The sequence below is a fragment of the Larimichthys crocea genome, chromosome X, assembly GCF_000972845.2.
Source record: "Larimichthys crocea isolate SSNF chromosome X, L_crocea_2.0, whole genome shotgun sequence".
In the NCBI taxonomy this organism is placed as follows: Eukaryota; Metazoa; Chordata; class Actinopteri; family Sciaenidae; genus Larimichthys; species Larimichthys crocea.
The window spans coordinates 24,627,449-24,654,195 of record NC_040020.1 but is presented as its reverse complement, the minus strand read 5'-3'; the positions used below and the strand labels follow the sequence as shown (position 1 = coordinate 24,654,195).

The following is a 26,747-nucleotide window of genomic DNA, read 5'->3' as shown; positions in this document are numbered from 1 at the left end:
CTCACCCAGTAGAGCCGGCCGGATGGTGTTAAAAGCACTGGAGAAGTCAAAGAACATGATTCTCACAGTGCTCGCCGGCTTTTCCAGATGAGAGTAGACTCTGTTCAGCAGGTAGATGATGCCGTCCTCAAGAGAGGAGATGTATGTGTCCTTAATGTTACATACATCATACACCATACATCAGGTCCAAGGTACTGGTAGAGGAGAGGACTTTGGATATGTTTGTGTGTGTGTTAGATAGATAGATAGATAGATAGATAGATAGATAGATAGATAGATAGATAGATAGATAGATGTTGTCATTGCCTTAAATATATGGATAAAACACAAATATGTAACATAAAAGATTGTTAATATAATAATACTTGAATGTTGTCTTATTTATTTTTATTTTTTTTTTTATTTAATTTGATCAGAATTTACTTTATATCGTCATGTTATTTTTTTTAAATGGCTATTGCCATCATGTTTTAAGATCTATATCTTGTATAATCTAATCTATATTCTGCTTTGCTTGGCTCTCTGTTGTCATGTTGCCTGAGTATCCTGTTTGCTTGTCTGTAAACTCTGTTTTTAAAGGTGCTATATTGTTATTATTATAAATATTATTGCTGTTGTTGTTGTTATTTTCATTCACATCTGTTATTGACTATTATTAACTTTGCAGAACTGAAAAACATGAAGCATGAACTGAAAAGTTAACATGGCTCTTAGTTCAAAGTTAGCATGGGGGGAGGGTTCGCTTTGAGTCGGGGGAAGAGGGGATGGGGGCGGACAACCGACTAGATGTCAGTGTTACACTCATATCTAGTGTGTAGTGTGTCTGCATGTAGTGTGTTTGCATGTTGTTCCTTTAATTATAGCGCTACCGTCTGGCTTATTTGGGTCATTGCTTGTGAAGCATTTAAACATCATGTCCAGTTATGGGGACAAATTTCATGTCTTGAGCTGGATGACAAATAACATGGACTCAACCCCTGTTTGTGGGACTATGGTATTGTGCTTTAGATTGAGTTAAGTTCAGAGTTAGCCTGGGGGAAGGTGACTCATTTTTTTATTTTATTTTTTTACAATTAAAATAAAAGCCTGTCTTTAGTTTTGTAAAACTGTCAAACATCCTTTATACTAACTTGCCTATCACTACAGAGCACTCTAATGTAAGCCCTCAGGAAGCGTCTGGGTCTGATGATAAGTCGAGGTAACTTGAGGTCGCTACAGATAAAACTACAAAAACAGGGTGTTTGCTGTAAAATGAGACGACACTGATCAAGAACTGCACAATTTTTACAAACAAAAGTTGAACTGAAGTCATAGTTTCACTTTCACACTGCTTTTCTGACCATTTTGTCAGAAGCTTTTATACGAGACTGCATCATTTGCTCCACAAAACTAATTAAGGACATTATGTTCTTCCACTTCTTACTTTTGATGACTTGTTCTGTGAGGTTTCTGCACGGCTCCCATGTGTCCCATTGTGGTAAGTAGTTAAAAAGACAGACCAAACAATTATTTTGCTTAGTGCTTTTTGTCACTACAGGTTAACTCTATAGTTAAAACAGTGGAGGTTTTATACCAGCATGGCTTTACTAAATACAAATTTGTGGTACAGTTACAACTTTACAGAATAAGATTTCATACCAAATTGTCATGGGGTGGCCTAAATTTAAAAGCATTAGGACTCAAATGTATACAGACCAGAGAGACAAGCAGGTGGCAGTCTCACATTCATAACCTCATACATTACTCATGTATGACTTATACATGTAGTGTGTGCAGATCATGTGGGAACAGATGTGAAAACGAGTAAGGCACAATGACAGTATGAAGAAGAAGGGTAGTCAGATGATGGAAAAGGAGGTGGATGACGAGGAAAAGGGCAACAAAGGGACCCGAGGACACTGAAATGTGAAAAATAACATTGCTTCTATGTCATATTATGTCATCAGTATTAATAATATTTTATTATGAGCACATTTTGCGCTGTATACTTTAAGTTATATTTCATTTTTTATTCAAATGCAGGACTTTTAGATGTAATGGAGTACTTTTGGGTTGCACTATTGCTACTTCCTCCACTGTGCTGATGAGCTGATTTTGTAAAATGAGGACAGCGATGATTCAATTCAGTTCACTGGCCTTACTAGAGTAGAAAATCAGGCTATGGAGAAGGATAACTAACTACTAAAATAATTTGAATGATTGACTGATTGATGGACGAAAGCGAAAACGTCACAGATAAGTTAAAATAATGATAAGGCATGTGATTTTAATGTCAAATTAAGCAATTAAAAGGAATCAATCTAGTACAAGGAAGAATGTAAAATATTTTGCATTGTGTCTTACAGATGAAAGCTGTGCAGATAAACCTGTGTTTACGCCGTCCCAACTGGTAGTCAGGTATGGCAGCTCAGCTTCTGCCACGTGCTCTGTGTGTCAGCATGCTTGCCTCACACAACTAAGTGGTTTGGAGGTATCTGTCGGACGGCTGAGACAAAATGGAACCATGATATGGTGGCAGGTTAAGAGACTGACTGAATGGGACATGGATGCAGCATGCTATTATAATATGGATGACAGACAGTGTTGTAGCACACTGCCAGTGACCGTCTACAGTAAGTAAACTCTCTGAATAAGAAGTTTTCTGAAAGTTTCAGCAGTTAGCCTCTAATTCTAATCATGGGTAAAACATGTTGGAAGGATCCACCTAAAGGACTTCAGACTTTATAATAATGTCTGTCTACATCTCTCTTTCTCCACAGAGCCTCCAGATAATGTGTCAATCAGCTTTGTCGGTCACACTCTGGAGTGTATAGTCCAGAACGTTGCTCCTGTTAAAAACCTCACTGTGACCTTCTACAGAGGACAGACAGCACTGGATCAACAGTTCAGCAGCAATGCAAATAAGAAACCAATAATTGCGAGCTTCACTTTAGACATTACCACCAGTAAAAAAGTTAGCGGAGGACAGTACTGGTGTGAAGCGAAGCTAGATCTGGGACCCGAAGGCCCACAGCCTCCTCCAGTGATGAGCTCACAAAACATCACTGTTGCTATGGAACGTGAGTCTGAAAACAAAATAATCATACATGCGCAATAATTTAGTAATCTTGTCTCTCAACTAATATCACTGATAATATCACTGTATTTTGTCATCATTTAAAAAAAGTAGTTTGACATTTTTTAGAAATATTCCTTTTAGATAATGATTATGATTGATACCACTCTCATGTGCAGGGGGTATGAAAATACAACCAGGACTAATTAGCTTAGCATAAAGACTGGAAACAGTGGGAAACAACTAGCCTGACCTTGTCTAAGGTGACACAATTCACCTAGCAGCACCTCTAAAGCTCTCTTTCATGTAACGTCATTTCTGCGAGGTTTAAGACAAAGGGTTTTTGTTTGTGTCTGTGAAGCTGTGAGAACCTCGCAGAATAGCTGGAATTTGTTTTTATTTCGATAGAGAGAGTAGAGAGGAAAAGGAAAAGGTGTGTAAGACACAGAGAGAGTGGGGATGATATGCAGTAAACCTGGGCCATTTTGGTAAGGACCCTTGTGGTACATGCTCTACCAGGTGAGCTATCAGGACACCCCAACAATAAGTAATATATTTAGTTAGTTTGATCCCACAAGAGTAAAACCAGTCAAGTTCTTATTTGACATGTATGAAGAGTTTTATGACGTAACGCATAGAAGCTCATTTATATGAGATATTTGACATACCACTGTGCCTGACAAAACAATAACATAACATCAGCACTCCTCAACCCTGCTAATTAAAATGAACATACCAAATAATGGACCAAGTACCAAAAGCTTGTAGTCATCAGATAATCAGACAAAAAAAAGCTGTGTACGTTACCGTCTTTTAACTATATTTTTTTTATCATATGTACACTTACGTCCTTTTTTTTCTTGTTTACTTATTTGCCTAGATCTTCCAGATCCATCCGTCATCCAATCAGGATACCTCCAGCTCTTTTTAATTCCCATAGTAACTGTGATCATCATCATCACCATCATTGTCTTCATCATCTTCAAATCTTCATGAAAGGTTTCCATGAAATTAGTGTTTGAAGCCACAGAGTCTGGTATAATTATGTTTAATGTGCTTTTTATTTTATTTTTTTGACTGCTCTAGTTGTTTTTTATATTTCAAAATGAAACAATGCAAATCAAAATTTTCAGTTTAGACTCTAAGAGGGCAGCCTGCTGTCGTGCAAAGTATTTTTGAGATTTTACCACTAGATGGCGGTAGACTGACTATGAACACAACCCTTCTTCTTGCTCCCATGTTTTTAGGTATTGACAGTAAGTAAAATAATATTTCACACACTTTTGAGTGCCAAGATAATCCCTGCACCTGACAGGTGTGGCATATCAAAACACTAATTGAACAGCAGTTTGCGTCTGCTTTGGACTGGTCACTCTAACATCTAAAATGTGCAGTTTTAACTCAGAAAAAAGACTACAGGGCTACAGATACCAATTTCCCTTACTAATATTCATTGTCTTTTTTGAAATATCCAAGTAAACTAATCTAAAGTGCTCAATAACAAATGTTTTAACAAGTCTGTGAACAATATTTGAGAGAAATGTACTTCCTTTGTGCAAAGAAGAAGTCTTTTTTTTTTAAACTTTTACTTTAAAATGATAATTTCCTACTGTATAATCAGAGCCATGACTATGGCTACCATTGAGGACACAGAGGTCATGTCTTTTGTATTTTCACATTGAAATTTACATTGGTATTGGTATTGGTATTTACATTGTATAATTAATGTACACATAATGAGTATTTTACAGGCAGATTCTAAACTGTAGTAGTAGTACAGTTGTACTTACATTTGACTTATTTACTCTGGGGAATACATAAATCTTAAATCTAGAAAGTATTAGAGTGACTCCATGTCTCATGATAAAATAATTGATCCTGAAATCCAGACTGTGGCCCTTCTCTGAACACTCTGTAGTGATTGATAAGTTACAATGCACTGGAGCAGTATTTTATTAAACGTTATTAAAACAAATGAAAAGTCTTAGTTATGTTTCCATGACTTTTTACAATAAGTTTGTACGTTTTTATTTATTAATTTTATTCAGTTATATGCCATATTTTTATTATGTTTATGTGCATCAGCTAAAAAGCTTAATCAATCTCTACTCTTTCATCAAGATTACACATGAAAGCATAACTAGAGAGCAAATACAGTGCATAATTCTCCAAGATTATTTCCTTTCTTTAAACAGTTGTTAACAACTGTTTACTCCTAAACCTGGAAGAAAGTCCGGGTTGTAATTATAGATACTGTGGTTGTACTGGGAGCCCACAGACGAGGGAACAGGCTCTCCATGTCATGTCATGGTTTTGGGTAAAATATCAGAATTAACTAAATCAGATGCTTATTCTGTAACTATAATTCGACTAAATGATTCATTTTTATTTTATTTTAGTTGCTACATATGTATTTATTTATATCACATTTGCACTGATGATTAATTCATGACCTGACATGACATTGTTGTGCAATGTCCAATGCCCAGTCCAATGTCCCTATTTGATCACATGATCACAGACCCTTTCTGAAGTGGGGCCTGCTGCAACAACCCTACATTGGGGAAGTTCAGGCCAGCCACAAAAAAAAAACATTGTGCAACTAAACTAAGAAACAGAGAAGTAAAAAATGGACTACCAGACATTCATATTCAAGGAATGACTAACAATGAGTAAGTCTGTGAGAGCTCCTACATCTAATATTATTTACAGGAATATTTTTCCAATGTCTTTGGTAAGGAAGGAGTTATACTGTGACAAGTTATTCATACCTCGAGATTTACCTGATACCTTATATCAGACATCAGTGTGAATCCGGTGGAAAATACAACATGGGCAGGCTGTAACTAGCACAAACCTCACCAACTTGCCTGTTCACTGTCCACAACTGACACCAAAGTAAAGGCATAGTGCTCAATAAGATGATTCAAGGATTCAAATGTTTTACATGTGTTACACACAGGCAATAAATGAAGTTTAAATTCAGTGCAAAATACCTACTAAGGTTTTGCTGTACTGTGAAAATTAAATAAATTCAAAGATTAAAAGAAGCACAAGTAAAATGCAAGGAATTAAAGAGAACAGTGTGCTATAGACAAGATTAAAAATCTCTCAGACATGACATGTGAACACATGTACTGTAGGGCAACTGTTGTCACGGTCACCCAGATCAACAGATACACTCACAGTAGATAGGAAAGAAAGACATTCAGAGGCTACACATTTTAAAAGCTAAACATAAAATTGGTAGTAAACACGTTATTAAAAATATCTAAATAACAATCAAAACAATGCTAAAAAATACACATGGTCATAAGCATAAAAGCATTTAAAGGTAGAGCATAGCAATATCCTAAAAGCAGCAATAAGAATTCACCTGCTAAGAAGTGCTCAGGTAGGTTCAGAGTGCTCACAGATCAAATTAAGGTAGACCTGAGTAAATCATTCATTGTTTATTTCTTGTGAAGAAAAGTGCTGTCTGAAAGAAATTTTCCAACACAGGCTTGTAACTAAAAAAAAACACAAAACATCCATGTATTGCCTTTAAATCCAATCATTGTGATTCAGAGGTGAAGCAACTTTTCTGACTAAACTACATAGTTTCAGTAAACACATGTGACAGTCTCAAGACTGCTGTCATCTGTGACGTATGTGACTATGTGACTCTAGCTGTTGTCTCATCTGAAAGTCACAGACAATTGAAATCCCCATCAGATGTCATTCTTACTTCCTGACATTACTTCTATATTTCACTTCTGTATTTTTGCTAAACTGGAAAACTTCTTCGAAATACGAGTGCATTTTAAGTTCCGGTATGGTCTTGACATAAAAGGTCAAGAGCTTAAATTCATTCTTCTTACTGTAATTTATACCTTTACACACATTTTTTTAGCTTAGAAGCCTAAATTTAAAGTCAGGTATATCAAATGTCTTACTTTCATTTAAGTAGTAAAAGTGAAAAATACTAAAACATGTGACCCCTGGTTCATATTTCACTTCTCAAGCCATTTTATGTGATACCAGAGGAGTTAATGGGAGTCAAATATCTACAGGTTCATTCTGACTCTGTTTTTGTTATGCGTCAAACTGTCTCATCTCTGCTTCAGCTATAACTTTACTGTTAACTGGAAAATGTCAAAACTGCCCAACCTTAATCCAAAGAAGTTTCTTAAGAGCAAGTAGAGGCAAGCTCATGTGGTTGATGATTAATTAGGTGACGTGGAGTTTAAACATTGAGTTTTGGCATGTTTATGTTACAAATGTTTGAGCTGTTAATGTTTTGCCTGTAATGTTTTTTATTGGATATTCCCCATGTATTTTGCACTGTTTTTGTTTTTAGCCTGGTTTCGTCCGTCCCTAAAGGGAATTATGTCAACAGCACCTCTAAAGGTCACTGATAAACACAGTATATCTTGTTTGTTTACAAAAATCAAATACCACCACAAATGATGGCACAGTCAGCAGCCAGCTTAGCTTAGCTTAGCATAAAGACTGGAATCAGGGGGAAATGCTAGCCTGGCTCAGCACCACATAACACACAGTGTCTCATGTGTTCAATCCAAACTGATGTGGAAAAATGACACTGTGGTTTGAAGGGGTATCAGGCTGCTATGCCTGTTACTCATATTAGTTGGACCACAACATATCCTGATGTGTTATCTGTGGAGGCCGTGTGACTATTTTTAGCACACATCAGAGAGTGGTATCCATTCCATTTGGCAAAAAAAAAAAAAAGAAAGCAGATTATTTCCAAAGAAGTCATAATATTACTTCAACATGATGACCCCGGATTGATTTGATTCCTATAAACAATGTCATTTTTAACAAGCTGGCAACTCACAGTTATTTCATTATTAATTACCTATACAGTATTGTTAATTAAATGTTAATAAGGAGCCATCAGTGACATCGAGTGACGTTTTAATCACTCTTAAGGCTGTCACTAATAATTCACTGCTGGTCTCTCCCTGCAAGTGACTGCATTCTGGACAGAGGAGGGGGAGGCAGAGTAGAAATAAAAATACATTCAAAACAACAATCACTGAGGAGGAAGAAATCCAACATCTATGAAATATGATAAAGGAATGTGCTGCTGAGATTGAAGTGTATGACCTTTCATTTCTAAAAGAGGGGAAAGGCTCTCAGGAAGGAGATAAGCAAGAGTGTTTTCGGACGACTTAAATTCCTCCACCGAGAAAAATAGTCCCACAGCTCTGTTACATGTATGTACAAATAAGGGTATATAGGTACTGCAAATATGTGTACTTTATGTAGTTTAAGGTTGACTCGTGGTCATGGAAATTATCCCCCCCTCCTCCACAGTGACTGAAGTGGAATTTCCCAAAGCTCCCAGCGCATATGCAATCCAGTTTCAGTTTCACTTATGGGCGACTTCCTAAAAAAGATGCGATAAAGCTTTAGTAGCTTAATCAGGACTGACTGCTCTTCCAGGACTCTGCCTTACTGGCTGTCGTCCAGTGAAAATCATCAAAGGGAGGAGATCTTGTTGGATTTTTAAAAGCAGTTTGCTTCCTGTTCATAGTCACACTCTGAAAGGACTCAAACGTCGTTTCTTTTCTTTTTTACCGCACCTACGGGGAATAATGTCTTTATCTCACATCCTTCTGGTTGTTTCTCTGACCGATTTTCTGTACAGAATCCATGTGGACGCTTGTGGTAAGTTTTCAGATACATAACTTCGATACTTAATGTTTAATCTTCCCAGCACTTGTATTTAATCGGAGTGGAAATCAGAAGTCATGCCTTGTCTTTTCACATTCTTTTGTTTTTGAATGATTTCATTGGCCGAACTTGTTTTTTCTTTCATTTTTGTTTACTATGTGTAGTGTATACACCCTTTTATAGGCTAGTTGATGTGTATACAAACAATTCTGAATATTATACTTAACATTGTTTTAACATATTGTGGCAGTACTGTACCTACATGCAACATACCACTGCCAGTAATTCATGAAAAGCTAGATATTATATTAAGATTGTGTGTGAAATTACAGTGTTAAATGATTTAATGGTGTATCTGTTTGCTAATTTTACATGAAGCTGTTTGAAATCACGATCTTTAATGTCTGTCTTGCAGATAGAAACTGTGCAGATAAACCTGTATTCACTCCATCCAGACTGGTAGTGAAGTATGGTGACCCAGTCGCTGCCAACTGCTCTGTGTGTGAGGACTGTCTGTACTTATTTGGTTTGGAAACACCTTTGGGAGAACAGAACCAAAACGGAACCACGATTTCATGGAAGGCTCCAAAAATGACTGAATGGGACCCAGCTCCCTCGTGCTATTATACTAAAAAAGATTCTGATGACCAGTGTTGTAGTGACCTGCCTATAACTGTGTACCGTAAGTAAACTTGCTGGTGCTTGTGCTGGTTTCATCGTTTATAATCTGAATGAATGAAGCACTTTTTTAAATGTATTTACTTGTTCTTTCAAATATTCAGTCTAACTTTGTCTCTTTGTCTCTGTCTTCACAGAGCCTCCAGATAATGTATTGATCAGGTTTGACGGTCACACTGGGCCGATGTTTGAGGGTCATAATTACACTCTGCAGTGTGAAGTCCAGAAAGTTGCTCCAATTGAAAACCTCATTGTGATCTTCTACAAAGGACAGACCGCACTGGATAAACAGCCCTACAACGGCACAAATAAGAAACCAGTGACTACGATCTACAATTTAGTCATCATCCCTCGTGAAGAAGATGATGGAGCACAGTACTGGTGTGAAGCTAAACTGGAGCTGGGACCTGAAGGACCACAGCCCCCTCCAGTGGTGATCTCACAAAAGATCACTGCCTCTGTGCACTGTGAGTCTGATAACTAAATGTAGCCCTCTTGACAACATTGATTATCATTTTGGCCTCTTTGACAGTGATGGAAGAAGTAAGGCTGGTCTGATCAGTACTTTTATATCGGCATTGGTCACATAGATTACTGTTTAGGTTCACCCACAGCTCTTATTCATTATTCTTTTACAACTCATCTATTGTAAAAAGAAGAAAAACATCCCCTCTATATAATTCTTTGGCAGAAGCAGGGATGTCCCTCAGTGGCCCCATAACACTTGTACTGCAGTCAACGAATCGCATACACAACAATAGAGAGGAACAAATCAGTCAACATCAAATCTCTTCCTTTCTTTTAGATTTGGCAAACAGCTACGAACACTAATACTGTGTGAAAGGTAAAGGAAGTAGAAAAACTGCAACTAGTTGTTGTTAAACTGGAAAGTCAGCTTAGAAATAGAAGTGAAAGAAAGTTCTTAGCTGAACTAATTTGTTTGGATTTGTCATATTTTTCTCATTTATCACGTTAGAGCTGCTGTGGTAGAACATATTTACTGAATATGTGCTAAAGACTACAGATGCAGAAGAATACAAGATATTGAGGAACAATTAGGCTACAATCATGATTTGTATCGTCATAGTAACCAGCCTCTTACTGAGTATCATGAGAAAGTTTCAGAGTGTTGCAAGCATAGATGGAAATGGAGACACGCTGTGCTGCTGCTGCCTGAAAAGCCACTGACCGAAGCCGCTGTCGTAAATATCCTCCAGACAAAGTCATTACGGAGTCGTTACTTCACACACGTAGCAGACAATAGAAGACTTATGTCATGTGTCCGAAAAAAACTTTACAAACGGGGCACAAAATTACCACAAACTACAAAACTAACTCATAGAAACAGAAGGCGTTGATGTAAGATTACTCCGCACAGCAGCATGAGAATTAAGTAGTGTACGATACAGGTCAAAGTATAATAAACGAATTAATAACTGATAACGACAAGCAGCACTGTGCAGCAATGAGTTCTTCAGGCCATCAGGAAGAAGGCAACAGATATAAAGAATAATCTGTAGGTTAATGGACGTGTGGCGTGAGAGCAAGTGAAAATAGTTAACTGCGTGGGTGTCATGGTCATTATGTGATAGTTATCAGCCCTTGAGCGAGTCAGTCAACTAAACCTCGCACAAAGTAAGGAGTGACTATGGAAACTGAAAGAAAAGAAAGTCACTGCCCCAGTTGTGGCCCTAAGTCCGGCGCTGAGCAGAAGCCATTTCACCTAAGACATCTAGGAAAGCTTTATTGATTAGAGAAGAAGAATCTATAGCAAGTCAAGTTGCCATTGACTTAGCACCTGTAGATAAGCTGACGGTACGCTCATTGACGCCCTTGAAATCACAAAAGCTGGTCAATGTGTCAGTCAGTCCAGGCTGGATATCTACACAACTACTGGATGTAGTGCCACACCACGATTGGTTTTCTTGTCGGTGGTGATCTTTAAAAAGTTCCATTTAGCACCATCATAAAAGGTCAAATTTTAATATATTTAAATACTTTTTAAAAATAAATTCCTGCAAAACTATTGACGTTCCCATCAGCCTCAGCTGTACCTTGTGTTTAGCGCTCGCCAGCACATGTTAGCATAGCTCAGAGTCCCACTCTGACTCAGATCACTGACTCTAAGTGATGACGCTAACATGTCTGAACACAATTTGCCTGTTGCAGTAGGAGAGATCACCTAATCCATATAAAAGGTAGATTAATCTAAAGCCAAATAATCTCAAACTCACTACAGAGACATCTTACATTTGAAGTAAAAACAGATCAAATTAATCTATAAACTATTTACACTTATACTGAAGAATAAAAATATATTCCCAAAGAGTCGCTAAGAGAGCCTGAAAGTTTGTTACATTATCTAATACATTGAAATGTTTTGTAAAAACACCATTAAGCAACCCTGAGTAACCCTTAACTACAGCTGTGCCTTTAAATGTAGTGGGAGTACAGTTATGTAGTATCAGAAACTGTGAGTGAAGTACAACAGGCCGTAATTATTCTGGCGAAAGTAATTAGGTACTTTCCACCACTGCTTTTTCACAATGCATTGTATAACTGCATCAGTGGATAATCTGTTTAAATGTCAGAATCGTTACCACTTTTTTAAAAATTCATGTTGTGACATGTTGTATTTCTTTGTCACACCGGTAAGACTGAACATATCAGTGACCAGGAATCGTCACATTCAAGTCTGATCGCTGTGACAGAAGAAGACCATCTACAATTGATGATGTATTTCTCTGTCTCTTCTTCTTCTTCTTCCTCTTCATCTTCCTCACAGATAAGCCTCGGCTTCAGGGGTCACCACATTCTCAAATTACCATCAAAACAGGAAGCCCTCTACTATTGAACTGCTCGGCTTGGGGAAACCCGAGCCCCTCATACAGCTGGACCCTACCATCAGGTAGCCCTCACTCCTCCAGCAGCAACCTTCTCGCTATCGACTCTGTAGCTTCTGCTGATGGAGGCCTGTACACCTGTTCTGTCAGCAACAGTAGAGGGACTATCAATGTGGAGTTTAACGTGACTGTCGAAGGTGAGTTTTAAGTTTTGTCATGTCCACTCTTTATATTGTTACTGTACTGTAACATGAGTCACTAAAGAGCAGCCACAGTATGGCTGTCAGTACTGTTTTCTCACAGCACAATGTAATCTAACATGTGACATAAGACAGGAAGTTCATTGTGGGTGTTGATGTTGGTTTGATGATAAATGTTTCTTTTTTCTTTATCCATACCCCTCACCCATCCCTCTGCAGAAATCAACATCATCCTTATAATTGTGATAGTTGTTGTATTCGTGGCTGTGGTTGCTGTCGGTGGATTGTTTTACTACCACTACTACCGGACCAAACGAATGGGAAAATACACGTTAAAGGACGTTTTCCGGTTAGGCAGACAACACACTGCAGTGCCCATTACAGAGTAAGTCTATGGGGAAGCATGAAACGTGTATGGACGGTTTGAAGCTGTTGCCTTGACATGGTTAGGAGTTGAAGTGAAGTAGCTGAGTGGTTAAAAAACCACCATAAACCACAACATTTCCTGTTTAAGTCTTGTATTATTTTTTGTTGCATTTCTGTCACCCTCATTTCTTGTTATCTCTCTAGCTATCTATTTTAGGCTGCCTTGAATAACTAAATGGAACATGTGACTTTACGCGCTCTCTTATACCCAGCTTGGCTCAGCGAAGCTGTATTTAGCTGAACACTAGCTGCTGTAAAACCTCATATCTGAAGTTTAAGACAAACCACATGGTTAATGATAGATAGATAGATAGATAGATAAAATAGAAAAATAGAATACATTTAAAGTAAAAGAAAGAAATAGACCTACAAATAGTGATAAAAAAACTATATACAATTAACTGAGGCTGTAGACACTGAATGATGATCACAGCATTAAGCAGAGTAGTGCAAAGTGAGAATAGATAGATGGATACTATATAATTATTGTTTATTGATTTTTCAGTGACAATAGACTGACATTAGTAATACTAATTAGATACAAATACTTTACAAGCTTTGTCAGCAAAGTCAAAGAAGAAGTCAGTCTGTTGCCTTATTGGCTTCAGGACATCTCGCTAAAGTACCGCAGTTTAAAGACTAGCAAAAATGTTGATTATTGTGCGTTGTGGCCTTGTTGTCATTGCCTTAAATATATGGATAAGGCACAAATATGTAACATAAAATATTGCTGACCAGTTCCACCAAGTCACTAGTTAGTGACATGAAGAGCAGAACTAAAATCATGATAACGAGTCAATATGGTGCGGTGCTTATTGTTAGTATAGCTGTTGTTTAGATGAAAATGTTTTTTTTTTTTCTTTTAGTTGTATTTATTACCTTTTTTTATCCAACAACACTTATCGCGTACATGTATTTGTTGTGTGTTGTACATATATATACACATATATATATATATGTACTGTATTGATGTGCTAAGTGAAAAAGAGGAAATTATTCACACTAGAGCATCAATCAGGAGGTATAAGCTTTGACTGTGTTTATTTTAAATATGTGATTACATTTTGTACATATGGTAAGATGCAGTCTCTTTCATTGATATTTTATTTTAAGTATTGTCCATTAACTAGTAGTTAAATGGAGACATTGTTTAAACACAGATGCACCAGTGTGTTCACAGTTTCTCTATTTATCGAGTAATTTATAGACTGTATCTACTGTACATATATTTCTATATACATGTACACAAACATGTTCAGACTTTCTTGCATGCATGTGCACACATGTACACTGACCGGCCACTTAATTAGGTACATCTGCACAGTCTAATGTGATCCAATACAACAACTCATACAAGCTTCAGGAAAGTAAGGTATAAGGCTGCCTAGTGAGAGGTGTTTCTAATATCACGACCTTCTCATGTGTGTAAATAGGATATACTCTACAATAACTCTAACAATTTACCATGTCACAAATGTCACACACCCCTCACTATGAAACAGTAGATTGACAAAAAATGGGCTTAAACTCATCCCAAGACTACAGGCCAGACTTTTGCTCAGCCAGATTCACATCACACTGCATGTCCTGCCTACCAAGACCAGTGGCCAGTTATTTCACTCACTCACTGATTTAGCACAGACAATGTTTCACGCCACTTTGTAGGATGCAAGAGTCACTGTCTCAGCATGCTTGGCATATTGTATATACAATACACACAATCATAACAATAATTATAAGGAATAAGAAGAGGGAAGACACAAAAAATTCTGAATATTTTTTTTTTTAAAGTTGGACACATGCATTTTTTACTGGCCAAGAGCCACATGTGGCTCCCGAGCCGCAGGTTGTCACATGCTCACTTAGTTTCAGTGTGACACAATGGAAAGCACAGGAAATCCTGATGCCAGTGGAACTGAGAGTAACTGTGAATGAATTTCCTGTTTGTTACATAGTTACCTCATTCATTCAGAACTCTTTGTGATTATTTGAATATGAGGCTTTTACTGGAAACTCCGCTGCAGAGATTATCTAAGGGTGGAGAGAGCCATTTCATAATGTAAACAGAACAATTTCACTTTCACTCTCTCAGTGTGTAAGTGGGTGACTTAGATGAAAGTAAGGTGGATTCCAACTCTTTTACAACTGAAAACAGATAAAAAAGAAATGGTAGTTGGCATGTTTACAATGTGATCACCAGCCCAAAAAGTGAAAACACTTCCTGAGGAAACGCCTGTGTTTCCTGGTCTGAAATCCTTGCCCAGTCATCTATGTTTATATCAAGTGCAGGCTTCTCGAAAGCCTGTTATTAAAAGTGATTTTTCATGGGAATGCAAGACTTGGATGTTGTCTTTGTGTTACTGTTTTTATGTATTGGTTTATCTTTATATCTGTACCATAACATACACTTTGTACTGATCTGTTTTTAAATGTTTCTGATGCTTTGCTGCATATGTGTGTGTATACTGTATGTGGTCATAAATGAGAGACTGAACATAATGAAATTATTTTCGTGGGTGTTTTATTCCAAGAACTGCCCTCATTTGAGAACAGCGTTAATAAAAAAAACAATAACAAAATACTTTTCTATTTGTATTCAATACTTTCACCTTCAAAAGTTCTCTAGAACATTTATTAATGAAAACAAGTAACACTAACACCCCAACAGACAACAGTAGTGGCTCTTTCTAAATAAAGAAAAATAAAACAAAATACATTTGTTAAGCCACATATCTCATTTAACAGTAAAACATTTTCTTAGAAACCACTTCATAAATCTCATACGTTTTGTACAAACAAACATTTCATATGAACAACACATTAAGTTTTATAGGAAACACACACACACACCTGGTCCTATCTCTTTCCTCTACATTAATATACAAATATACAGAAAAACTGTTTTCTGTTTTGTACTTGTTGTGTATCACAAAGTTCAATAAAGGTATCGACCAAAGTAAAAAGTTGTCTTCATAGTGCCACGGCTTCGACTGTATTTGTGACAGTGGATGTAGACTGCATGCATAAAGTGAAATAGTGAAACAAATAAACTTATAATTCGTTAAAAACTGAATTTACAGTATATAATACCCATTAACCTTATTCTATTGGAGAATACTGGCCTATATATAAATGACCTAAAGATATAACGTTGATATTATATAGATTTTATCAGACACAACCTGATAAATCCATGAATAAATAATGTTAGATAAATAACACATAAACCATGGGATGAACCAGTGAGTGTACCCTGCCTCTCTCTAGCGACCCTGCAATAAGGATAAGTGGTTACAGAAAATGGATGGATGGATGAAAATGGTACATAAATAATGTTTTTATTCATTTCAATGGAAACTATCAACATGCCACAAAACAGATAGGTATGCACATTTTTGCTTTTTCATTTTTAAAATGTTAGTATTGGCCCCCAGGCATCTTCATCTGTCAAATCTGGCCCTCCTTAAAAGTTTGGACACCCTTGACTTCCATACTTAAAGACATTCTAACAAAATTATAAATGAATTGTAAGAATAATTCTCAAATGTTATCACATTATAACTGTTTTTCTTCCATTAAAATTAAATCTTTCGTCAGTTAAAAAAACACAAACAAACAAACCAACAAACAAACAAACGACCCGCCCTGCTTAATGTTAGCAGGGGGATTTCCTGTAAACGGCTTGCGGCTGCCTCCCTCCTAAGAGGATTGGAAAAAAGCCCACTTTCTGTCTTGTTTGCTGTCGTCCTGTCGGTGTCTCAGCAGTTTCCACCTACTGGAAGTGAAACTGAAAACCTGAGAACTGAGGGGGCGAGCACCCAGCAGAGAGAGCTGAAACATGAGCACCGGAGTGGGCATCGACTACAGCGCCTGGGATCACATCTATGTGTCCGACGACGAAGATGTGACCAGCCCGTACGTCGACACGCAGAGCTTGTACAGAATGAGACACCGGGTACACAGCAGTAAATGTAGTAGCCGTGAAGTTTGGAGTCTTGTACCTGGTAGAGGTGATTTAGTAACTCACTGACAACCAGAGGATGCAGACAGAGCTGACCAACAGGTGTTACAGAAATATATCTGTATAGTACGGAAGGCCCAGATGGTCATACATTTATAAATTATATTTCCTCTGTTTTCTTTTAATAAGAAGTTTATTTCGTTTGTTTTCTTGAGATCTCGGGATATTCATGTATAGTGAATGTGTTTATCTATATTAATACTGTTGATACCATGTACTATGGACAGTTTACACATGAGGTAGGTTTATTCCTATTAAGAAGATTAATTATTCTTGACTGTTAAATCCTGAACAGAAAAGTGGTACTCTGCTGGTTTCCATTTATAGTCAGAGTAGTATTAACCAATCAAATTTGAGTGTGCTTTTGCCTGTTATCTGAATTTGTATGCAGATTTCTGCTTGTGTAAATTAGCAGAAATGTTTCTTCCTCGTCATTCAAGTTGTTTATCGGACTGCAGAGAAAGTCTTGGATTGGCCGGATATCCATTATCCATTCTCTGGATATCCTTTGGCTATATAGGAAGTTCAAAAACATTGGCTGATGTCCACAGAGGCTAAATTCTCATCAGACAGCGAGTAATAATAAAGAGTAATTCAGAGTATAGTAATTCAAGAGGAAAGATTTCCTTTCTATCATTGTCTTATGACAGCACAGATTTATGTTGCACCCTCATGAGTGATCCCAGCCCAGTATTTAGCAATCACTGAGTTGCATAGACATCACACAAGTTATGTGAAATGCTATGCTATGGTTTTTAACTGCAATGGTCAAACTCAGTTTGTATCTCTCTGGCTCAGTGTCACTAATGAGCTTAGCAGGTGTCTCGCTGTCACATGACTAGTTGAGAGAAAGGTCTAGAGCAGGGGTCGGGAACCTCGCAGACAGGGGTGAAAGTAAGCCAGTACGGTCCGGTACTGTGTACCACTAAAACATCCCTCATTCAGAACCAGTCACGGACGCACTCTGGGTCAGAAAATAGATCCGCAAGCAATATGCAGTCTTAAAAACTATGTTGTCTGTTTAAAAATTCATTTTAACTCATTCCAAATAGTTTCTGAAGAGTCCGTGCTGTGTTTTAGTCCATGCTGGACGGAGCCTTAGCCGGGCATCACCCTTTCCTCCTCCCCCGGAGAGAGCCCGGTGGTCTCCTTTGCGCCCAGCCTTCGACAAGTCACATTAATGTTATGAAGTATTTTATTTATTATTGGTTAGCTTCAGTATAACAACATTATTAAAAAGAATAAATTCAGAGACTTATTATACTCTAAAATTGTTGGTCTTGCTTAAAAAATGCACGCATTTATTTGTATTTAGTGTTAAAAAATATTATATGGCTATCATGGAAATACATTTTAAAATATGTGGCTTTCATGGCTCTCTCAGCCAAAAAGGTTCCCGACCTCTGGTCTAGTGTAGTTCTTGTCCCCAGTTCAAAGCTCACAGAGATGTGGGCTCGTACACTGTAGCATGAGGGCTCAGTTCAACTGGTAAATGTACAAATGTGACCATATACGTGCTCTTTAGTTAAGATAACCAAATGATTCATGTCCTTAACTCATTGCTAAGCAAAAGGCATCATAGTTTCCAAGATGTTTCAGATCATTTTAACAGATCAGTACTGATTCATCATGTTTTATTAGTAAAAGATTGTCACATATTGCAAAATGTACTTCCTAGCTAGAGTGTATGCCCTCCTGAACTCCCAGCATCTTATAACATAACAGGCCCGACTGGAGAGAATGGCTGACTTTCAGCAGAGAGGGGATGACCTGGAGAATAGCATTGCAGAATGCAAGAGGTTATTAGAGGAAGCCCGGGGGCGACTTAAAGAGCTGGAAGAGGGAATGAATGAGGGAGAGGAGGATGAGGAGAGAGAGGCTGAGCTGAAGAAAGTCCAGGCTGAGGTGAGAAAACTGAAGAAGGATGAAAAGATGTTTGAGAAAATGATTGAAGAACACAGACGAGAGGAAAAGAAACTGCCCTGGGATGTCGACACTATAAGCAAAGAAGGTTTCAGCAAGGTAAGATATCAAGGGCACAATATTTCCTGGATTTAGTGTGACTTGTCAGTGATTTATCTTTCTTTATTATCTTGTTTTTTATTTTTTTTTAGAGCGTACTAAACATCAAGCCTATACAAAAGGAGGAAACGCAAGAGGAAAAGGTGGAGAAGCATAAGACCTTTGTGGAGATGTATGCAAAGGAAATCAAACACTTTGGTATGCTTTGGTGTGACTGAGTATATTTGTTGTCTTTGCCCCCCGCCTTCTCACATTCTTTCAAATGTAATCCCCCATCTTTCTTTGTTTTGTATTGTGAACCATGTTCAGCCTTGCAGACACTCAGTTTTCACGCTGCGTAGACAACGGTTGTTAAAACCTCTTTTCTTTAGTTAACGTTCCAAAATTTTCAAAGATCTCACACATTTTGATTTTACACTGGACGTTTGATGGTTGTTTGCCATTGCTGATTGTTGTATCTGGTTTGTGAACATAAATTAAACACTACTTATTATATTGTGGGATGCTTACTGTCCACTACTGTAAGATCAAACACTGCAAAACTGGGAAAACGCTCTATATAGGGAATAGTTAACACGTTTGAACACAAGGATATACGCATAAAAGTGGTTAAACATGTTTATTTTTGTGGGTTATGTTTAATACGAAAATGAGCTTTTCTTGACTTTGTAAGTCTGACAGCTACAAATTCCTGACCATTGTATTCTCCAATGAACTGCCACCCGTATGCTTAGGGCAGTTCAAACTTTTCTCATCTGTTGTTTCCCGTTGTTGGAATGTCCTACCAATTCCTCCCAGATCAGACCCCACTACCCTCTCTACCTTCATAAACTCCTAAAGACCCAGCTTTCCTCTCCTAGCACTACCAACAACTGGACATGCTAAATCTATCTCCCTCTACAAGTGTCACTTGATTTTATTGTACTAAATGCTGGATCATCACAACAAGAAATCACAGTTTTTGAAAAGGTTATATGGCAACGCCCATTTTTATTATTAGTCACCATGCAACAGTGTTGAACACAGAAGATATTTCACTGGTGTTGAAAACAAAACCCATTTCAGTGTAGGGTTATGCTGGATCTGTTTGTGTGTGCACCAGGTATGTTGCGGCGCTGTGACGACAGTCAGAAGTATCTGTCAGACAACCCACATCTGGTGTGTGAAGAGACAGCCAATTGCCTTGTTGTCTTCTGTATTGACTTTGAGATAGATGAGGTGAGTTCTGTGAGAAAAGTGTATGCATGTTCGGGATTAAAAATAAGAAATTGTGCCAGATAAAGCCTTGAAAATTCTTCATGTGCTCGCAGAAACATGCACTGATGGAGCAGGTGGCCCACCAGGCCATAGTCATGAAGTTTATCTTGGATTTGGCTGGGACGCTTGCGGTTGACCCAAGAGGCTGCTTCAGACAGTTCTTCTCAAAGATCAAGGTCTGTAGTTTTAGAAAAACGTGCTGTCTCACATCTTTGTCTGTGTGTAGTCAACTGTTGGTGGTGTATTTGTGAAAAAGGTCATTGAACTATATTTGTGTCCATGTCAGACTGCAGACAAGCCTTACCAAGACGCGTTTGACCACGAGCTGGAAATGTTGAAAGCACGGGTCCGCAGCTGTGCACAGATTCGTATGGAGAGCGCAATGAAGGAGCTGGAGGAAGAAGAGAAGCAGAAGAGACTGGGCCCAGGTGGTTTAGACCCTCTAGAGGTCTATGAATCTCTGCCAAAGGTAAAACCATTCACACACCATTGCAACCATTGTAAGATTACACAAAGTATTTCAGTGAGCATGGAGCATTTGTTGGTTTTCACTGAATGAAGCTTAAGTTTGACAGTCTAACCATTCCTTACGTCTGTACACACATCAAGAAATCCATGACACCACTCTTTTTTTTAGAAAAGAGAATCTTTAATAAGAAAAAGGAAGGGAAAGAGAGAGGTCAAGTAACCGTGTGGCTTCACGCTCTCTGCTTCATTAGAACACAGCCGATCTCTTTGAGATTATCAAAAGCCAAAAAAAAAAAGTGGCCAAAATATTACAAAAAATCAGAATTGTGCACATTTTAAGTGCAAGGAATCACACAGTTAACATATTGTGTTACTGTAAATATGAACTGTAAATACATCAGCCTGTAAATACTGTATATATTCCTTCCAGTTACTTAACCAATCAAACAGCAATAAATTATGTCTAGGCTCCTAACAACAGTAATGGAAGGCAAGAAACATGTTTCAACAAGAGCATTGACAAATTGTAGTTACGAAAACTGGTTCATTTGGTTTAAATGCACAAAGACACACATTACAAAGGCTGTGTTGCCATCGTTACTGGATATTTAGAGGCATTTAAGGTTTGATTCTGAGAGGCACAGTAATAAAAAACATAAAATTTTGTTACTTTCCACCAGTTTAATCAAATATAATATCCCCTTAAGGACTCATTGAGTACATTCCTATCTCCTAGTAGGACTGCACAGAGTATGAACATGTTAAGTAAGATACCAAACTGTAGGGAACAAATAATGTTCAGTTCAAAAGGGAACTTTGAACTGTGAAGAGAAGAACTGAGGCGGAGCGTCACCCATTAGTCACAAACAATTGAGCTCACAAAGGAGTTCACATAAGTTAACTAATGTTACCGTTCTTAATTGTAAAGGAAGACATAATGTAAATATTACATCATTTGTAAAATTAGCACAAATAATAAGCTGTAAGTAATTTGGATATTCACATTTATTCACATGTTGCATTTCAACAAAATACATTTAGATTTTGTTTGTATTAAATATTTTCAATCAGTTCCATGTTTGTGTAAATTTAACACAATAGAAGAAACGGGTATCAAAATATTTATGTCACCACAGTAACAAACTGAGGAAGTCAGGTCTGCGTTGGTGACGCTGATGACGTAAGGAAGTCTAAATGAAGAAATTTTTGTCAAGGGAGGTTTCCTCGAGTGAAATTCTATGAACAGTGAGCAGGGAGGAGGAGAGGTGTCTTCACCTGTACATTTGTTCAGGTGCCAAATGTTTTTTAAGCACACTGTGGGCGCCTGTATAGTGTAAAAGTAAAAGTTGTTATAAAAATTAGGTTTATACTGTGTTTCAGATGTTTTAAATCATACAGTGTGTACGTGACTTCCTATTCCTCACATGTTCTGTTTCGCTTCTCTAATATGACTTTATTGCTAAGGCTGACAGGGTATGGTAAAGTTCAGGTTAATGTAGAAATAGAAGAAGTCCAGAACAGAACGAGGGTCAGGGTCAGGTCAGAGAGGTGACATTTAAATTGGGGAAATGCTGACTACTGATTAAGGAAACTAAGAAGAGTGTAGAGAGTGTATAAGAACTGTTAGAGCTCCACGGGGAGCCTTTTCCCCTGTAACCCCTTTTGTGTGTTGCACTGTTAAAACACTCCTTCTTGTACAAGAATAATAAATTCGACTTAAACTTTGATACTTCAAATCCAGTCTTCCTTATTGAAGGGTCATTTAAAAATACTTAAAAACAGTAGTTAATGTTACCTCACTGAGAAGTTTAAGGTGTGAAGCCTGTCCCCTACAAGTCTTTGTCAAACACTGTGTCTGTTCTTCCTGTTGCATTACATGCTGATCTGCTGTCAAGAGAGATGAGCGAATCTGCCCTGCAGGCCACCAGTTGAGAATCTCTTGAATGGGGAGTACTGTTTCTGTACACTGTGATACAGAACGCAGCTTCTTTACACACTGTAAATGAATCAAATTACATCTATTTACAAGTTACATACATTTCAATTAAATATGTTTTGTAGCGGTATCAGTTTTTGTTTCAGTGTATATTTGATTATTTTAGTTCAGTTGTTTTTTACCAGGGTAATGGCAGTGGTGTCTGCGTTGGTGATGTTGCAGAGTCCTACAAAAGCACTTTTCCAAGGAAGTGAGCTAACATTCCCTAAACATGAAGTAGGAAATACAGAGGAAGCTAATGTATTTTGATTATGAGCCCAGTTTCCACTAGTAGTGCAGAATTATTTCACAGTCATTGTGTGGGATGCACGACTGTTGCAAAAGGTTTGAGTCACAAAGACATGGTGATAAAAAAAAACATAAAAACACCCTTTTAGTGCAATGACTAATATTCCTAGGAACTGGCTGTGTAACTTGCTGTCATCCTGTTGTTGTCTTTTCCAGTGAATCCTCATCATTAATTCTTATTAATTCTTGAATAGTTATGCTGTTAAATCTGCTCAGTAAACCTCCTGGTGTGTTTAAATTGACTCATAGCACCATCTGCTGTTGTGAAGGATGAATTACTCAGGACATTACTGAGAAGATCCTCGGCACGATCATAAAAATGTGCCGAAAGTCACATCATATTATGTTTGCCTTTGTTAGATATTCCTTCTGTACTTGTATCTATTTGGATGTATTAACTTCTGAAGCATAGTCTATTATAAATATGTTCTTTAATATTTGTTTGATAGGTATGTTTTATATTTACAAAAAAGGTAATAGTTTGTTGTTAATGTGTTTGTTTGCAAACCACACTGTGTCTGTTAGTGAATCACAGAGCATTGGTAAAACACGTTTTGTTTAAATCAGGAAATAAGCTCCATATCTAAACCACCAAATTAAGATCCAACAAAGACAGACTCTTTTTAGCCCTGATAATTAACATTAACATAACAGGTTTCCACTCACACTGTAAAGTAGGATGTTTACTATGAATTCAGGTCAGCAAGATTTGATGTAGCCTTACACTGCAACAACAACAAAAAAAAAAAGTGTGTGTTGCCTCCCTCTACATCCCTCGAGGCTGTGAGAGAAAACAGCCAGCCTGTTAGCGCGTCTCCCATTTCATCCAGTTTACACACCACGTCTGTGACAACCTTGTTTCGCTGTACCGGCTCAAGCTACAAGCCAGAAAAGTCAATACTGCAGATCAACACATACAAGCTTGCATTGGCCACATGGCTACTGCCTTTAAAATGTAGTGTGCGTACTGTGAAGGTATGTTCTACATCCACCTACAATCTACCTCCTTTCCCACATTTCTCTGTGAGAAAACGTTCAAGGCTTCTGACATGAGCTGTTTTACAAATAACTTTTTACTCTGACATCATGTCCTATCCAACAGACTGCATTTTTTCCCACCCACTGATTTTCAAAGCGTTGTTTGTGCAGTTTATTGATATGAACCGTGTTGCCATTTGGATAATCAGAGAAGTCAATACACAGCTCAGCAGAATGGACTCCATCAGTCAGGCCAGGCTTGAGTACTCTGTGCAAGGTAAACGACATCATATACTTTCTTGAGCTTTCCCATAAGTCATAAGTCCAAACTAACTATAATAGGATAAGAGTGTGTTATGAAAACGTTTAAATTATGGACGCTGGTGTCCACGGTGCATGTGATTATATGTGGATATTTTAGACATGACACTGAAAGTTTTTCCTCCTTGGCTCACTCCGATTCAGTGATGGCATTTCACTAGTTACAGTTCACATATCACATTACTACATTTTCTTTTGTTTCACAGGAAATACAGAAGAGCTTTGATGGGAAGAACGTTCAGATGCTGCAGGAAGCTATCAACAAACTGGACCCTGAGGTGAGTGTGTAACTGAGCCTCGCCCCTTAAAATAGTCTTTCCTGTCAGTAAATGTAACCTAACGAGGCCGAGAACGTGTCAGATAGGAACAAAATCCCACCAAAAAACTGTACCTCTGTTTGTTCTTCAATTCATTCATACTGTGAACTTCCTACAGGAAGGAAAATACCACCTGAGAAGGTGTATTGACTCTGGACTGTGGGTGCCTGATCCAGGAGAGGAGGAGGAGGATGATGATGATGGTGATGGTGATGATGATGATGATGATGATGATGAAGATAAATAAGAATGAATGACAAAAAGCTGTGGCATCAATTGAGTCATATCATCACTTTATTTCTTGTTAGCTGACGATGAATGTTGACAAGTAAATCTTTATATATATCTTTATATATATATCTATGTATATATTCAGTAAACATATGGACTAAACCATCATGTCATTTACAAGACCGGCAGTGTTCAGTTTGCCAATGCACTGTGTTACCTCGCTTTATTAATTTAAGACCATCAACTGAGTAATTTGTAATCAATATCAGCTGATATACGTTAGCTCTTAATTAAATGGAGCATTCTGAAACAAAGTGTGCTCAATATTCAGACAGTCATACTCCAGTTTGTGTCCAAACATCTCACAGAAGGATACAAAAATCCCACATAAATATGAATTAGGTGAATTTTGATCAAGTTGCTTTTTTGTTGAGTGTCAGATGTTTTCATTAAATTAGTGGAAGTGTCATTTAGTATTGTCTATTGTTGTTTTCAGGGTGTACCCTATTATGGTAGGAACTGCTGATAGAGCAAAATCAGCTGATGCTTACTTAATGTAGATCACGTGTATGTGTCAGTCGATAAGTAACAAGAAATTACAGTATAGAAATGCCAAATAGATCTTTGATATCTTTAAACTAATCCTCAGAACTGTAACTGTAATTCCTAAATAACAATGTTGATAATCCAGTATTGGAGGGACTCAGAGTTAAGATTCAAATTGGTTTATGCCACAATTAGGAATGCAACTAATTATCTTATAATAACATATAATAATATTGATTAATCTGCAGTAGCTGATATGCAAAAGAGTGCTTGCAGTGATTTCAAAGAGTAAAGCAGAAACATTTTTTTAAAAGCTGAAACTAGAGAATCTGACATTCGTATGTCATACATGAAAAATGGCAAAAATGAAAAGATGTCAACAAAAAATAATTCAACCTGGATCAGAACAAATCCAACATCAGGTCATTGTTAACAACACAACACGTCTTATAATATCACAGACTGCAGCAACCATCACATTGTACCCCCTCTCATCCTCTCATCCTTGCCTGCCAGGGGACTTTCCCATGATGCACTGTGCTCTTTTTTCTGAAATGATAAAATCAATGACAAAATAAACAAATTCAGTAGATCGAGGAATTAGTAGAGAAATAGTTTGGTCTCTGAAACTGATGTAAAGATACAAGAACAGAGTCAAATAGTTTTATCGTTGCATCTTTGTTATGTAAGATTTACATGTATGTATAATGTATGACAATATGCTGTTTTATTTCATATTTACCTTTAAAGTTGTGAGACTATGTACAACATTTGTGTTGTAGAACTTGAACAATAAACCAGTCTTAATTTATTTGTGTTTAATTTATTAACTTTTCCAGTAGTTGCTGTGAATCCTGACTCATTTTCTGCCACGCTCCTCTCTCTCTCTCACTTGCATAATTAATTGTTGGGTCACTCGCTCCCTCTCTCTCCTTCATAATTAATTGGTGGGTTTGATTTAGTGGTCTGTGCAGGATTTTTGAGGCAAAGCTTCTTTGTGCAGTCACTTTTGTAAATAGAAAACAATCAGCGCAGGCCGGGGGCATAAATCAAATCTAGATAATGCCTATAAAATGGGGAGAGTAAGGGAATAGCTTTGTGCAGAACTGCTCGGGTGTGTTTATTTGTACGTTTATTTCAACGTGTGGTCGTAATTGCAACAGTCAGGTCCTTTCTTCAGGTGTGAACGTTGGACTAATTTTGAGAAAGCAGAAGGTGAGCAGAGATATGTGATCATCAGAGGCTCTATATGGCTGTGTCTGCCAAGCAAAAATATTAAATATTCTCTGGTTCCAGCATCTTAAATTTGAGGATTTGCTGCCTATACCTGTCTTACATTCTCATAATTAGAATATTTTGGGGGTTTGGGACTATTGGTCAGACAAAACAAGCAATTTGAAGATGTCATCTTTTACCCT

The 26,747-nt window shown here is 37.5% G+C and overlaps 3 protein-coding genes across 7 annotated transcripts in view; all 3 read left to right on the top strand.

Moving 5' to 3' along the window:
• The window catches only part of LOC104936183 (matrix-remodeling-associated protein 5), a 28,559-nt gene extending 13,094 nt beyond the window's left edge, over positions 1-15,465 (top strand). The window contains exons 1-5 of one of the 3 annotated variants that reach the window (XM_027283427.1): positions 7,853-8,731; positions 9,153-9,419; positions 9,553-9,882; positions 12,201-12,455; positions 12,678-15,465. In XM_027283427.1, the coding sequence (XP_027139228.1) occupies positions 8,659-8,731; positions 9,153-9,419; positions 9,553-9,882; positions 12,201-12,455; positions 12,678-12,847 (1,095 nt within the window). In that variant the 5' untranslated portion in view covers positions 7,853-8,658 and the 3' untranslated portion in view covers positions 12,848-15,465. Of the gene's footprint in view, positions 1-7,852; positions 8,732-9,152; positions 9,420-9,552; positions 9,883-12,200; positions 12,456-12,677 lie in introns of those variants that run through there. The other 2 variants (XM_027283424.1, XM_027283426.1) reach the window with 2 other exon arrangements.
• On the top strand, positions 725-4,632 carry LOC113746676 (uncharacterized). The gene is made up of 4 exons (XM_027283429.1): positions 725-1,477; positions 2,346-2,612; positions 2,760-3,059; positions 3,936-4,632. The coding sequence occupies exons 1-4, from the start codon at positions 1,405-1,407 to the stop codon at positions 4,049-4,051; spliced, it is 756 nt and encodes a 251-aa protein (XP_027139230.1). The 5' UTR covers positions 725-1,404; the 3' UTR covers positions 4,052-4,632.
• A 1,056-nt stretch (positions 15,466-16,521) lies between the features above and the next one.
• Positions 16,522-26,124, top strand: LOC104936186 (hsp90 co-chaperone Cdc37-like). Of its 3 annotated transcripts, XR_003463038.1 has the most exons (9): positions 16,522-16,839; positions 18,631-18,927; positions 19,020-19,125; positions 20,030-20,145; positions 20,238-20,360; positions 20,471-20,653; positions 24,086-24,191; positions 24,442-24,513; positions 24,671-24,800. XR_003463038.1 is itself a non-coding variant. In XM_010752172.3 (8 exons), the coding sequence occupies exons 1-8, from the start codon at positions 16,723-16,725 to the stop codon at positions 24,797-24,799; spliced, it is 1,143 nt and encodes a 380-aa protein (XP_010750474.3). In that variant the 5' UTR covers positions 16,524-16,722; the 3' UTR covers positions 24,800-26,124. The 3 variants fall into 3 exon arrangements, 2 of the variants coding, with proteins under 2 accessions (XP_010750474.3, XP_027139221.1); XM_010752172.3 differs by lacking the exon at positions 24,086-24,191 and having other exon boundaries at positions 16,524-16,839; positions 24,671-26,124; XM_027283420.1 differs by lacking the exons at positions 16,522-16,839; positions 24,086-24,191 and adding an exon at positions 16,859-16,947 and having other exon boundaries at positions 24,671-26,124.
• Positions 26,125-26,747: the final 623 nt, after the last annotated feature.

Coding starts and splice junctions, on each gene's coding strand:
- LOC113746676 (XM_027283429.1), top strand. CDS start 1,405: ATGTTCTTCCACTTCTTACTTTTGATGACTTGTTCTGTGAGGTTTCTG. Junction 1,478..2,345: donor CTCCCATGTGTCCCATTGTG/GTAAGTAGTTAA, acceptor TGTGTCTTACAG/ATGAAAGCTGTGCAGATAAA. Junction 3,060..3,935: donor CATCACTGTTGCTATGGAAC/GTGAGTCTGAAA, acceptor TTATTTGCCTAG/ATCTTCCAGATCCATCCGTC.
- LOC104936186 (XM_010752172.3), top strand. CDS start 16,723: ATGAGCACCGGAGTGGGCATCGACTACAGCGCCTGGGATCACATCTAT. Junction 16,840..18,630: donor TGTACAGAATGAGACACCGG/GTACACAGCAGT, acceptor ATAACATAACAG/GCCCGACTGGAGAGAATGGC. Junction 20,361..20,470: donor AGTTCTTCTCAAAGATCAAG/GTCTGTAGTTTT, acceptor TGTCCATGTCAG/ACTGCAGACAAGCCTTACCA.